We start from the raw sequence: 15,283 nt of genomic DNA on the forward strand, positions 1-15,283 counted from the left end.
AGTAAGCTAATATGTACATTACTCAAATCATCCCAACTTAAGCAAAAAAAAAAGCCTTTATCTGCAAGCATTCAAGGGATATATCAAATAAGTATGTAGCCTCATGGTAGTATGCTTGAAATGGCAACACTAACACACATGCAATATGCTAAAGTGAGAAATGCTCACCTAGTACTCAACCGAGGCAAGCCAAAAAGAAAGTGGTTAGAAAAATGCATGCTCTAATATGCAAGTGACTAATGCAACACATACAAAATGCAACTACGAGGTTCGGTTCAGTAACATGACATATGGCTTAACTCAAAGCATGCGATAGCACACGTATTCAAGTAAGTAGGAAATGACAACAATATTAAAATGATTAACCGAACCCAATGCATGCAAAAATGGATACAAATCATGGTAATGGTATGAAACCAAAATATGATGCTATATATAACCATCATAAGAAAGTAAATAAAAGAGAGAAAGAATGGAGGTTTGGAAGACATACACAATATTACAAGTTTGCCCTCGTACAAGAGGGTCCGAATGAATATCCTACTTTAAACTAATTATTACAACACCAATTAACTAATAAGCTAAATTAACTAATTATTACAAATCCAAATTAAACTAACTAATTAATTACAACACGTTAATATTAAAGTTAATTTAAAGGACTAGAACTGGAGATGAGAAGCTGCGCACACACAGATGAAAACATCCTCTCGGAAACCTCTCTGTTTGCTACTAGATTCTATTATGTTTTTGCAGTCAGAAAATTAATCTGTTTTTGCCCCAGCTTCTGCTCTGTTCTACCAGGAAAATGCCACTACCTACATAACAAAAGGTGGCCGACCAACCACTGTTTTTAGGTTCTGCCCTGCTACTACAGAATTGAAACAGAGCAAAAACAGAGTGTTTCCAGGAGATTTTTATCCTTTCTGCCTCTCCCTATCATAAAACTGATCAAGGGAGGAGTAGAGTCGGTTCACAAATCATCGATTGTCACAAAGTTGTTGTATGATGATCTATGAATCGATAGGACAAACGCTCAATGAATGGAAATAAATGACTAACAACACCTCTTCCTTATCATGGAGTTACCGCAAGGGAAGTGGTTGACATTGCTTCTTGAACCATTAACATCACTAACGAGTATGTAATGATTCAAGACTCAATGAGTTCAATATAACGTCCGATTGAACCCAACTCAATTTATTACACTTTTTATTTCTTTAGTCCAATTTTACCCTCTTTTACATTAACTTGCCATTCTTTATTCATTTTGTCCAAAAGTGATAATTACATCCACTAATGAAGAGAAGTGTCAAACAAGAAGTTGCACTTAGCATGAGAGAGATGTAATGCCCTGGTAATGAACCTCCGAATAGATTAAACCATTAAGCATGGAAGGTCTCTTCCGCATGCCTTGAACAACAATCAATTGTTTGAAACAACTCTTAAAAAAAGAAAGAAAACCAAGAAAGGAGGGAGATTGCAGAGATGGTTATTACAAGTGTGAGTATATGTATGAAAGCTTAAGGAATAGTGGCTAACCCCTCCACTGTTTGGACCTCAAATCCACATGTTTTAGCCTTTGAAAACTCTGAAAATCAATAGCTAAAAGTTAGGAAACAAGTGGGAAACACAAGGATAAAAAGTATGTAACGAGGTGTAAGAAAGGGTGGTTAATCCCTCCACCTTGGGTAGCTTTTAAATCACAAGTTTCAGCCCACAAAAACAGTCCAAAACAGAGTATAAACACAAGAAAAAGAAGAGTGAAGAGTAGGCAAAAGATGGCAAGAGTTATACCTTTGAAGAGAAGACACTCTTTTGTTCACAAACCATAAAATGTTCACTCGCAAGGGTTGAAATTTTGGCTCAAAAATCTCAGCAAGGAGCCTCAAATTTTTAGTTTAGGAAGTGTATGTATAGTGTATGTATGTTGCAAGATACAGAGGGAGAGTGTTTGGCAAGTTTTTGAGCTTCGACAAAATTTTCTAACCTAAAATCAAGAGCGGTGGGCTTGTATTTATAGAAAAACAGTTTCTCCTGTCAGAAATATCTATATAGAGACAACTAGTGCAAGGCCTGCACATGAGGGGGGACAGCTGGCTGTAAATATCTTCCTTGGAGGACACTTGGCCGGCTGGCCAATGACTTGTACGGCCGGCCACAAAAAGTGGCCGGCCAGTTCAAAAAAACTACTCTCAAACCCGACTTCAAACGGACATATCTCCCTCATCCGGACTCGATTTTAGGTGATTCTTGAGTCTAAATTGAAACCCGAGAAGTATAATTTCCAATGGGGGTAGCCTCACATCTAAATTCCAAATGTACAAAGAGATATGTCTAATTTAGTGAAGGCTGCTCATTTTTTTCTTAATAGTTTGATGCTCAACCTTTTCCTAAACTAGTTTTCTTCCAACCCTTCCTATTTCCTTCAAGTCCAAACCTACAAATAAGATGCTTTTAAATATTTTTCAAACAGTTCACCTCTCTTCCATTTATTTCCACTTTGTCTTTACTCGGTTTATTGAAAAGTGCAATATTTTAAACGAAATGCGAGCCTCAGAACATCGTAGAAATATTTGGAAAAATATTTAGAAAAAAGGATTTTAAGGTCTGAAATACTTTTGGTCAAAATAGAGTGTAAGGTTTGGATCAGAAGCTCAAAAACCGAAGCCTTTTGCTGAAGAATTTGAACGATTATGCAGCGTAACTTTTCATTATCGAGTGCTCAAAGTGCGGCACCCCAAGTTTTAAGGGCAGTCAAAAATGGAGTGTCTACACATATGCTTTTAATAAAATCATATATCAAAATCATACTTTTAATGCAATAGGAATTACCACACGTCTATCTATAACGAAATATTGAAAATGAGAAAGAAAATCCCTACCTGTTGAAGCGAAAAAGAGAAAATCCGAAAAACTACAGGCAACGAAAACACGATCCACTCAGATAAAATTAAAGCCCTCACTCCTCTCTATGTTTTGGTATATGGAACTAGGGGTAGCAAATGAGTAGAAATAGATCAAACCAAGGGTTTTCTACCTTAAAACCCCAAAAATGACGATCTGAGGAAGGAGAGAATAAAGTGGTCCAAAATAGCTTTTTCACGCACTGAAGTTCTATTTATAGACAACTAGTTTGCAGGCGTGAAGCAACACACCGCGGGAGCGAACCCCTTCTTCGCAGCCGTGGTCAACCACACCGCAAGCGTGGACTAGCTAGAAACCTAGTCGCTGGTCGACCAAAACCATCGCATGCGCAGGCATATTCCCAAAGGTAAAAGTACTGGAAGGAGTTTTTCTTCGTGGCCAATTGCGAACGCGACCTGCACTCCTCAAAATCGTGACCTTGGTAACAAAGATCGCGTCGTAACCAAGCAAAAACAAGAAATTCTTGGTTGCTTTCCAAAGCCAACCCAAGGCATTCTAAGGTTAGTAAGGTAAGATCAGAGTCAAACACGACAACCATGCGTCCCAACCAAAAACCAAAATGGGGCGGGTTTTTTACCCAGGCCACTACATAGAGAGAGATGAGTGAAGAAAATAATAAATAAAAAAATTATAATTAAAAAATTATAATTTTTTATTTTATAAGTTAGGGTATTGTAATAATTGTATTATTTTAGTTAACTGGGTTACTGACGGGGGCAACAGTGGTATTTCAGAAATTAAAAGGGGTGACAGTGATATTCAAAGAAACACGGGGTGTCAGAGTAATTTACCCATAAAACACTACAAGAATTTACACTTTTAGCGACCAAAAAATTGGTCGCTAAAAGTCTATTTTTGGTCGGCAAAAGTTATCCGCGACCAAAATTTTTGGTCGCTAGTTTGGTCGCCAATTGAGGGTCGGTAAAAGTAATTCGCGACCAAAATTTTCGTTGGTCGGCAAAAGTTGGATTTGCCGACTAGATTTTTTGTCGCTAAATATTTAATTACCGCGACTAATTTATTTTGTCGGTAAAACACTTTAGTCGCGAAAAGTGATATTTTCGCGACCAAATTTCTTAGTCGCCAATTGTCACATTTCGCGACCAAAAAATTTGGTCGCCAATTATCACATTTCGTGACCAAATTTTTTGGTCGCCAATTATCACATTTCGCGACCAAAAAATTTGGTCGCCATTTGTTACTTTTCGCGACCAAAACTTTTGGTCGGCAAAAGTGAGTTTCCACAACCAAGAGCTGTTTTGGTCGGCAATAGATGTATTTTTTGCGACCAAAACTCTTAGTTGGCAATTGTCATTTTTTACGAAAACAAATTATTTTGGATGTCGCGACTAATAAATTGGTCGCCAAAGCAGGAAAACAATACACCTGTAATTCCTAATAATTCATTCAATCCATAATAAACCCATACTTTTAAAGCATCATTCAAATTAATCGAATCATTAACATTCGACACAATACATAATTCATTAACATTCAACACAATACAACTATTCTAAGCTTTCATTCACAAGTCACATCCATCTAGCATAACAATTTGAAACATAACTATTTGTTATTCATGCGCAGCTATCAACAAATAAAACTACTAATATTTGTTATCCATACACATCCATCCAAAAATATTTAATCCTCCCTTGTGGAACCTAAATATTTAATCCTCCCTTGTAATAACTAAGAGCCACAAGGTCTCAATAAAATTTTCTCTCCTCTGCAGCTGCTTCAAAGGTCTCACCAGCCACAAGGTCCGGAACCTGGTCATCGTCATCTTCTTGCACAGCAGTTGCATCGGCACCAGCACCGGCACCAGGTGCCTGCTTCTGGAACTGCTCTGCCAGCTTCCTCAAGTTGTCCAAGTTATCGGGCCCTGAAAGAAGGAAATCCAGTGAGTAAACACATCAGGAGAATCTTTTCAGTGTTAAGAATAAACAGATCCATTTAATATAAAAGAAAATGACATTATAAGAAACACAACTGCACATACCCAATTGGTTAATAATTCCAAGGAGAATGTTTTGCAACTCTGGGGAAAAGGAAAAAAATAATGGTTCAATTAGAATCTGGTTAGTCTAATAATTGAGAAGTAGAAGAGATAATTGAATGGCTCAAGGACAAGCAATAATATATGCCTCTGCTAGCAAAAATAACCAGGTGAAAGGGTCAAAAGAGAGGAGAAACAAATATATTGAATTTTCAGTTCATCCCAAGGATGTCAAATTTAAAGAATTTGCAGCCCCTTCTTAAGGTGCTGGACATTTCTATCTTTTCCTGGCCCAGATACTTGATGTGGGCTCTTCATATTGGTGGGGCTTTAAGCTTTGATTCTTCAAATGGAGGGATAACCTAAACCCTTTGTAACTCAAATATAATCTAAAGTTTCCAGTGCAGTCAAGACTCTTGCTCGGGCAATTACGTTTCAGAGTACCAACATTCGTGAGATGCTTAACAAAAATGCAGAGAATACGTATCACAGGCTGTTTTCTACATATGTGTAGGCAGGCCCACTGAACCAATCAATGTAGTTATTTATCACTTTTCCAAGCAACCCCAACCCCAATTCCCACACCGCCTTCCCTCCCTGCAGGCTAAAAAACAAAAGGAAAGAAAGGAAGGAATGCATTAACACACAGCTATATCAATTCAGTTTGCCCTCAAGTTTTGCAACCAAGGCAATGTTAGAAGTAGTTTTCACTGGATCATGTTTTCCTGCTTTATGATGCACTACTTGGGAACAAAGTACAGAAGACCTTATTTTCAAAAATGTTTTATTATAATCTATATTACATGGACCCTTATAAATGTGTGAGGTACCCATGTCAGACACTCGACCTAAGATAAGCATCCAACACGTTTACTTGGTCATATGCACCTAAGAAGTACGCATTTACTATGTAACTATGCATAAGTCTCCTATTTTGTGCCATTGTGCATAAAACGCTCTATGTTAGTTTGTAAACACCAATTTGTTGTAAAAAAATAAAAATTAAATTAAATTAAAGTATTTAAGAAATATGAAATCTAGAAATACAATAGAAAACCACCACATTTACAGCTTGTCCTCTAAAATTCACTATTACCAAGCAGAGTACTTCCTTGGTTGGAAATCAAAGCTTTTATCCACAAACAAACAAACAAACCGAAGGGAAAGAGAAGAGAGATAAAAAGAGAGAAAAACTAACATTAGTGCACCAACTTTGCCAAATTCTAATTATTGGAGAAGGGAGAGCTATCATAATTATATTTATGTAGAGAATAGTATTTCATATTAACGACTAGAAAGGGAGGAAAATATACTCTTTGTTTGAGGAGAACCACTAACAACCCAAGTGTTGGCTGCAATAGAAGCTTGAACTGAAACAAACAACAAAGAAAAACAAAACCTATTAGTTACCTAGAAAAATAAGAAATGAAAAGACAAAATAAAAGGATTTACAACCATGGTTGGTGTTACCTTTGGGGTTTATGCATTGGATAACTACATCATCCTTAAATATTAGTAAATTAACCAAAATCAATAAATTAACCAAAATCAATGAATTGGGATTTATGAAAATTTGTAATCTGCTCCACATTTGTTGGTGCGTAGGTTAAATTAGCTTTTGGTGTGGAGACTAAAGCAACAATAAAAGGTGGTATTCTATTCAACCATAACTACATGGCTCCAATAGGAAAGCAGTGAAAAATGTGTGCAATGTGTTTTGTGCAATGGATAAAATGAAATCCATTGGTGTGTTTTGTGCAATGTGTATCACACAAAAAAATTCTGGAGGGGTGTAAGAATAGAGGTATAAGTCGATCATACCACGAATATGAGAAGTACAATCATGGTGTCAAGAGGTAAAAGGAAGAAAGGGAATCTTAGTTATTCAAATTTTATACAAGGCAGTTATTGATCTGGTTCTGGTGTTAATTTAGTAATATAGAGAAATTATAGAATCATACCCACTTATAATTTCTCCAATCTGCATTTTTGTGAAACTGGAAGTAATCATACACACAAGCACTCACACAGACACAAAAGCAAGGAGTAAAAAATTTTAAAACCTGTAAAATGTTCAAAGCCTTTCTCATGTCACCATTGCTAAGTTGTACAAGTGCCTTTAAGCCACACTCAGGTACATCAAGCCTAGTTCAGCAAAATCATATAGTATTAATCAATAACACCAGTTACAGAAGTACAACCAAATCAAGATAACTATAGCTTCACATCTTATTGATTTTTCAGGGTAGCAAGGCAAAATATAACATAGCAGCCTTCCAAGTAACCTGCTATTCCTCATGTTGATGAGCTCAAATTATTGCAATTGTCACACAAAGAAGCAATAAAAACCCCATGCAGGCCTCTTTTAAGACAAGTAGGCTCTGTTAAGTTGGGCTATCAAATATCCCCTTGAAGAACCTAAATATAACAAAGTGCGACAAGGAAACACTGAAAATTGATGGCCATGACATTGTTAAAGTGAGTATTCTTGATAATTTTGGATTGATCACCAAAATGAGAGTCCAAACAGGGGAGACCATTCACCAAAGACACAAAAGTCGGAACCCAAGCTTAACACAATTGGTCAGTGCAAAATGGATTCATGAATAATCCAAGAAGTGGCATTAAAGCTTTTCATGTTGCAATAAATAACACTCATCAAATGCCATATGCCACACCAGCTGCAAGTCATTATAACAAATTATAAACAACAAAAGGCAGATTTTTTTTTGATCAACAACAAAAGGCAGATCATGATATGTATTTTCCGTCATAAAAAAAGAAGAGAAAAAAGGAATAACTTATTTGGCATAAAAGAAAAAATAATAATAATAAAAAGCAATGTTGCTTAAGAATGATTCCATGGCAATATACGGGGCAGTTTAACTGTTTGGTAATAAGCTTGCCCCCAAAAAAGTTGTATGGAACTCACCTTTCAGCCTGAATAACATGTTTAAGTTGCTCACTGACATTAATGGCATCAAGAGGAGCAAACTGAAATCGGGTACATCTTGATTGCAGAGCTGGAATAATCTTGTTGACATGATTACAGATAAGTGCAAACCTAGTGCTTTTTGTGTACTTCTCAATCACTGCAACATGAACATGGAAAACTAGGTGTATGAAAAAATAAACAAACATAAAATAAGTATGATCATATTTTGGAGCAGAAAAATAAACAAACATAAAATATGCTTTTACCTCGACGAAGGGCAAATTGTGCATCCTTTGTCATGGCATCAGCTTCATCCAATAAGACCAACTTCACTGATGCTTTTGCACTGAGAAAAAGAACATATTTCTTATGTAATTCATGCAAACTTGTCCAGCAACTCATTGAGTTAAATTAAACTACCTCAATCTAACAAAATAAGAGTGATATTAGCATTACTCTCATTTTGGACACAACAATATCATACAGACTATACTAATGCTTTGCTTAATTATTGAAATAGAAGATAGGGCAAATTTCACTTAAACTCCTTGTGGTGTGCAGAGACCTCCCTCCTCCGTTACCCCTCTTTCTGATAAAAAATCAAATTATTCTTCTTCTTCTTCTTCTTCTTCTTCTTCTTCTTCTTCTTCTTCAAACATCGATTTCGGTCTCCCTCTTTCTACTTCTCTTCAACCCAAATCGCCTACCAGCGGAATTCCTGTGCTCTCTGACTGTTTCAGGTTCATTTCTTTTCTTTTCTATTATCTTTTTCTTCTTATTTCTATTCTATATGAAAATTGCAATTACCATCTGTTTGTTTGTCGAGAAAACTGTGGAAAATAAATCATTATTAATTTCTAAAGTTTAGTTTGATACATAAATTCCACATTTGTTACGGACCAAAAATGAATCAATGAAAATTTTCCAAATATTAATAATTGGTACAAGACAAATTCAAAACCTTCATCCCAGGCATCTGGACCCAATCGACAGTAGTTCCCATAACCTTTGAAAGGAACTCTGTCAAGGTCTCCTCTGCAATTGAGAGGAGTATGCAAAAGCATAAAATTTAGATAAAAAACAGTGTCAATATTACAATACTACATATAGTGGGGAGGAGGGAGGGAATGGCATTGATGTTAGAGGGTTACCTAGCAGGGTTATTAGCATCTCTAATAGAATGTTGAGTAGTAGTTACCACAAACTCATAGCTTGCATCAGTAGTTGCCGACGCCTGCAGAACATTCATTGAACATAGGTTTCTAAGCCAAAACATGAAAATGCCATAAGGAAACTTTACTTTTGTTGTATTTCAGAGCAGTTCAATATAATTCATGGACTTTTATTATATTGTAGAGCAGTTAAATATAAGTAGAAAATTGAATAGGCTACCAATTTCACTGGCTATCGGTGCAGAGCATTGAGCAAATATGTTTGGACATCCAATTTGAGACATAAAATAGATATAATAGGCATCTGAAACACCTAGAATACATATTGAATTTCTAGTAGTAGATCTACAATGAAAAAAGTGTATGTGATTATTCTAGAAAAAATAAACAAAAAATAGGATGGACTTTAGACAGTTATTGTATGCGATCTACCCAATGCTAGGTGTAGACGCTTCATATTCAAATGGTAACCATAGTGTTAAATTGATGCCAATTTGGCATGCTATAGCTTCACTGGACAAATCATGATTATATTAACATGAAAAGTCATGTCGTAACCTTTAAAAAAACAGATGAATGTGAGTTACCTCACTTCAACGCAGTTCAGTTCTTGGAGCTTGTTAGAGGTAAGACTTTGGCCTTTGTTGGGGACTCAGTGGGAAGAAACCAAATGCAATCATTGACATGCCTCTTGGCTAGTGTAAGTGCTCAGTAACTCATTATAGCATTATGTATAGATAGATATACCAAGTAATATTTCAACTTCAAGTCTAACAACCACCCTTTTCAGTTTTTGATATACCAAGTAATATTTCAACTTCATTGGAACAAACATTTTGTGGTGAAAATGATACCAAATCTTTAAATAAAATTGCCGACTGAAGTCAAAGACAAAGATAAAGATAAAAAGTCATTCCAAAATAGTCCGTGAAACTTCGAATAAAGTCATACCATAAGAACCATCGGTATGACTATCTCTGATGGTTGATGAGGCATAAACTGACAATAGAACTGATTTATTCAAACCAGCTTTCAAGATGCTAAATCCAAATGGAAGGCAAGGGGCATGCTGCACTATTGCCGAGAATGAAAATAACATTTCAAAACCATGGTTATGAACTGCACATAAGCATACAAGCAAAGCTATTTCCAAGAAATCCCAAGAACTGTCACTTTCAAGGAGTCCTACATCATTTCAAATAGAAGTTTTGTTGATTAAGTACCACATGAAAAAAAAAAACAAAAAAAAAAAAACATAAAAACAGAAAGAAAGTGAAATGTATACAATTGTACAAAATTTAACTTTTCCAAAAGAGTGCAGGAATACCATGTATCACTAGCACTAATGTCAACAAGAACCAGAAAAAATCACAGAACCTGTTTCACACAAACTAATCAGCATTTTTATTTAAATCTAAATATTTTCCTATTTTATTTTTAACCTCAACGAGGCAAAACGTCAAAACACATAGCTTTCAGGTTTCTTTGGTCACCAAGTTTCCTAGTGTTCAAGCTAGATTCTAACATAATTGGCATTGTGTAACAGACATCTTGAATAAATTTAATGTTGAATGTCCTCAAGTATGATTTCCAAGGCACTTCCCTCTCAAGTATGAAAGTTTGCAGTTATTAGTTAAACTAAAAAATATGTGGCGTTTCTGCATTAATACGAGATTTCGCTTCTTATTACATATTACAACTATTTCCACAGCTATCCGAAAATGATACTAACCTTCACTAAAACAACCTAGCTCTTCCTTAGTTTCTGGTCTAATACTTGCACTTCTTTAATTATTCAGCTAAGCTGACTGCTTAGTTGCCCCATGCCTAATATTTTTGAGTCTTTGATGACTTTTCACTTCAAAGAGGCTCAAGACTTGATAATCAACGCTATGGGCTTTATTCTCTACAACTAGTCATGCACGTGTGTGCAATTATGATTTAAAGATGCTTCATTCAACAAGGAGGAAAGAAGAAGAAAAAGGGGAACAATAGAACTAGGGGGACAGCCTTAAAAACAAAGGGTCACTACATATGATGTATCTAGTAGTGGGTTTTTAGCTATGGAAAGTTTCTAGGCTTAGAGTTCTAAAAGGTGGAGGGCAGGTTTGACTGTTTTAGATGGGAAAAGGGTGACAATTGGCTTGATTTTCAGAAGTATTTGGTTGTTGGGTCTTAAGAAGTGGTCCCAAAATGTTCCAGGAAAACATTTATTTTATGATATTTTGGTGTGACAATAAAAGCTGAAAGGCAAGGACAATGGTTGGTGGCAATTTAGGCTTGATTAGGTAAGGTTCTTGTGCCTGAAATTTGCACTGTTTTGGGGCTGTGAATAGTAACCCAGGAATAAATGTTTTGTAAATAAAGAAGAGGAGGAATAACCCCCTAAGGTAAGGTTTCACAAAGCATCACTCAAAGTGACAAATGTTTTACATCAAATTTCAAGAGAACTCCATAGAACAGATATATACGTATTTATAGAGTGCTGGGTTCTCCTAATTCTATTAGGACCATGATTCCAAAATTAAGAAAAGTTAAGAAGCTTTGACTTGTTACAAATTTACAATATTCTATAACTAATAAAGACTCCATATGAGACTCAAATAACAATATTTGACCCACGGGTAAACTGTAAAATTTTTAAAATAACAACATACTCCAAGCAATTAACAACCAATAAAAACCAACAGCATTCTAACATACAAAATTAAGTATATGAAAAGGATGTATATAATGAAAAGGAGTACCTTTGAAATGTTGTGTGATTGACATTTATGTATCAAATTGAGTAGAAATTGTTGGACAACCACAACATAGCATGCCTCCAGAATTCGTAGTGCCAAGTGACCAAAAAGTAAACTTTTTTCATAAACTGAAGTTCAAAATATTACAGAGTGCTTAACGAGGGGTAAAATAAAAGACGGTTCAGTAAAATGAACTATAAATGTATTTTTTTGGAGGTCACCAGACTCTTCTCATTGGGAGAAGCAGTGGTGAAGTTGAAAGCAGTTTGGTCAGGATAAATCAAGGGTATTTGCTGGTTTTTGAGGAGTGATATGATTAAGGTCAAGGGACTTGTAAGGGTGAGGGGAAGCTGAGAAAGCATGTGGATTAAGGAAACAGGAAAAACGCTATTGATTAATGATCAATTGGAAATTAGATAGGTGGATTGGTCGTACAAGATTCAACACCAAGTATCTGGTATTGAGCCTTATTAAGCTGACTTAAGATTAGCATTAGGTGAGTCATACCTTCACATCATTAGACACGTAACCGAAGAAAATGGACTAAGGAAGAACCTTAAGATTAGTGCTCGATCATTGGCATGTCGCACTTGCTTAAGAAAAACGTGAACAGAATCCACACTTGGCTCTCCATGAGCTGTGTCTAGCAGCAAAACTAGTTTATTTGTTAAAATAATTTGAATTATTTATTTTAACTGTAGTTATCTTATAAAAAGATTTCCAAAGACTCGAAATAGTAGAAGTAAGAATCAAAATAGAAACTAGGAATATGAATCCATGAAGAAACAGTAAGATACCTGTTAGCATCCTCGGTCTTCTTTCCAGCTATTCTTCCTTTGGATGCCCGCTGATAATTGTCAAGAGTGCAAGTTAAATTTAAAACCAATTTAATACATGAAAAATAGAATCAACTAACAAGATAAATTCATAAAAATACTCCTATGAATACTAACCTGAGAGGCAACATCAACTCTAATTTCGTCTAGGACCTGTCAAGTAAATAAATAAACTACCAAGTATATTTCTAGTTTAACAAGTATATTTCTAGTTTTCCACAAACATTAGCAGAAAAATGCAACAGAAGGCCCAATAGAAATGAAGGCATTCTAAAAAAGCTCACCTAAACGTCTAATGAAATGTGTCTTACGCGAATAATAGCATTCAGTAGAACAGACACAAAAAAAGTTCAAAACAAAAATTCATGAAATAAGAATAATAGAATCATACAAATGCAGAAAAATCAACCAATTCACAGACCTCGTGACCAGGAGGACTAATATGGAAAATGCAAAAGTTGTGGAGCAGCAAAGAAGTTGCTTCAGGACAAAAGAACAATCCTTGGAAACAGGACATATCTACTCAAAAAGTTGCAAAACCAGGTACTATTACTTCATTAAGAAAATGCAGCGCATAAAGTTTGTTACTGAAAATTCTCAGAATAAGCCATTGGAGATAATGCACTGAAATATAGAATTGTATTTCCAAGAAAAACACATAATGAGAGTGAAAACAAAAAATCAAAAGAATCAAACCCCATTATAGAATAAAACACAACCAGAAACAATCTACTATCACTAAGACCACAAGCTCTGCTTAAATTGTTGTTCTTTTGTTACCTAGAACCAACAAACTAATTAATAGGCACTAATCAAAACATGAATTGATTATATTCAAAACCCTAGAAAGTAATTTACTCTATGAGATAGATAGACATATGCCTCATTGATAGCGAGCATTTGACCATTGCTTTTCTTCACCTTCTTAAGCTTCCTCAGAAAATACCTTAGAAATTTAACCAAAACACAATTGGAATCGAAAATAATATACTCAAACCTCATACATACATATATATCTACATATACATACCAGAACTTGGACTTGGCCCGAACCTCGTTGGTGGCCCAGAGCTTCATGCGGTAGATCTTCGGATGCTGATCGGTCTCCATAGGAAGAGCTCTCCCTACAACCTGATACTGATGAATCGCGCAAATCGCTGCGAGAGATGTACACAGATACAGAGAGCGAGCAAGATCATACGAAAGAGAGATTGAGAGATCAAGAGAGGAAGAGAGATTGAGACATCGAGACAGAAACAGAGAGATTGAGAGATTGAGGGAGAGATTCATACGGGTGGAGTTCTAATGGGCATGTGAGCGAGAGCAAGAGCGAGACAGAGAGCAAGAACAAGAGAGAGAGAGAGACATCAGTGAGCCTACTAGGGCAAAACTAAGAAAAGGGCGCAAATAAATGAAAGAAGAAAATGGGAAGCTTTTACGACTTACTTGCTTTGTTTTTTCTCCATTATTATTTTTTATTTTTTTGCCACAGCTAATCAAACGGTCACCAAAAAATAGACACAAAAAGTCAATTTTTTAGTAATGTTAAAAAAAATATTTATTGACGAAAATAAATTCTATCATCTATTATTTTTATTTTTTTATTATATGTGATAAAATTTTATAATTCATCATAAATTATTCTTATTTAGTGATAAAATTTATTTTCTTTGCTATTTTTCGTCACCATAGGTTACTTAGAGAGCTAATTAACTTGTGTTTTGTTTTGAGAGAGAGAGAGAGGGGAGGAAAACCGATGAACAAAAAAAAGAGGGGGAAGTTAGTACTCTATTTTTTTTATTACCGCCCAATATGTCAAATTTTCCCTCTGTAATTAGTGACAAAATAATTTTCTCACTAAAAAAATCTCAAAATATTAAAAATTATTAGTGACAAAAATATATTCCTCACCAAATAGTCTTAAAATATTTAAAATCAAATTTCTCAAAAAAAAATATATATATATATATAAAATTATTGGTGACGAAAATATATTCGTCACTAATAATTTTATAATTGGTGACAAATTTTTTTCTCACCAAAAGTCTCAAAATTTTGGCGCCACCCAAAAAAATTAGCGGAAAAACCTTCGGTGACAAAACTTAATTTTTCCTCACCTAAAAAGAAGTATTTGTTGACGAAAATAAATTTTGTCACCTAATATTTTTATTTTTTTATTATATGTGACAAAATTTTATAATTCGTCACGAATTATTCTTATTTAGTGACAAAATTTATTTTCTTCATTACTTTTCGTCACCATAAGTTACTTTTGTTGTAGTGGTAACATACAAGCATACCTAACTGAGATATAATTTCCAGGCTCAACAACCCTGTTTGCTCCAAATAATTGGAGACAGGATCAATCTGAATAATGTACAATATTGCAAAATGAGCTTCGCAAAGAAGAATCAGGGGTTGCCGTATCTTTTTGCTGATGTTGTGGCTCAAAAGATATGTCAAAAAGAATATAACTGAAGCACATATCAGGATTTAAAACCAATTAGTAAATTACCCTGGAATCGTCAATGAATAAATAAATAATTCATAAATAAATAATAAATTAAATTATGGCTAACTAGACAGAGGACCAGGCTGGATGAAAACCTGGAGTGCAGAATGGATCGTAAGCACTCTTGAATTAGGGCACTTCTCTCTGCAACAACATC

General features: G+C 35.1%; 1 protein-coding gene and 1 long non-coding RNA gene across 10 annotated transcripts; both read right to left on the minus strand.

The window, feature by feature from the left end:
* Positions 1–4,357: 4,357 nt before the first annotated feature.
* On the minus strand, positions 4,358–14,062 carry LOC114281366 (replication factor C subunit 5). 9 transcript variants are annotated; one of them, XM_082882988.1, is made up of 10 exons: positions 13,645–14,042; positions 12,576–13,560; positions 11,782–11,906; positions 9,986–10,219; positions 9,014–9,096; positions 8,129–8,208; positions 7,860–8,019; positions 6,991–7,072; positions 4,931–6,297; positions 4,358–4,813 (listed from the first exon to the last, which is right to left on the minus strand). In XM_082882988.1, the coding sequence occupies exons 4-9, from the start codon at positions 10,028–10,030 to the stop codon at positions 6,151–6,153; spliced, it is 597 nt and encodes a 198-aa protein (XP_082739114.1). In that variant the 5' UTR covers positions 10,031–10,219; positions 11,782–11,906; positions 12,576–13,560; positions 13,645–14,042; the 3' UTR covers positions 4,358–4,813; positions 4,931–6,150. The 9 variants fall into 9 exon arrangements, with proteins under 9 accessions (XP_082739114.1, XP_082739144.1, XP_082739119.1 ...); XM_082883018.1 differs by lacking the exon at positions 6,991–7,072 and having other exon boundaries at positions 13,645–14,058; XM_082882993.1 differs by lacking the exon at positions 11,782–11,906.
* Positions 9,168–9,760, minus strand: LOC145797020 (uncharacterized). The gene is made up of 2 exons (XR_014337944.1): positions 9,622–9,760; positions 9,168–9,379 (listed from the first exon to the last, which is right to left on the minus strand). It is a non-coding gene; the product is annotated as an uncharacterized LOC145797020 (long non-coding RNA).
* Positions 14,063–15,283: the final 1,221 nt, after the last annotated feature.

The sequence above is a fragment of the Camellia sinensis genome, chromosome 1, assembly GCF_055761805.1.
Source record: "Camellia sinensis isolate YWXY chromosome 1, ASM5576180v1, whole genome shotgun sequence".
Taxonomy (NCBI): domain Eukaryota; kingdom Viridiplantae; phylum Streptophyta; class Magnoliopsida; order Ericales; family Theaceae; genus Camellia; species Camellia sinensis.

Excerpts from the sequence above, each read along its gene's own strand:
- LOC114281366 (XM_082882993.1), bottom strand. The coding sequence starts at position 10,030 with ATGCCTCATCAACCATCAGAGATAGTCATACCGATGGTTCTTATG. Across the intron at positions 8,020-8,128 it reads ACAATTTGCCCTTCGTCGAG|TGATTGAGAAGTACACAAAA; the intron begins GTAAAAGCATAT and ends TTCATGTTGCAG. Across the intron at positions 6,298-6,990 it reads AGGCTTTGAACATTTTACAG|TTCAAGCTTCTATTGCAGCC; the intron begins GTTTTAAAATTT and ends TGTTTGTTTCAG.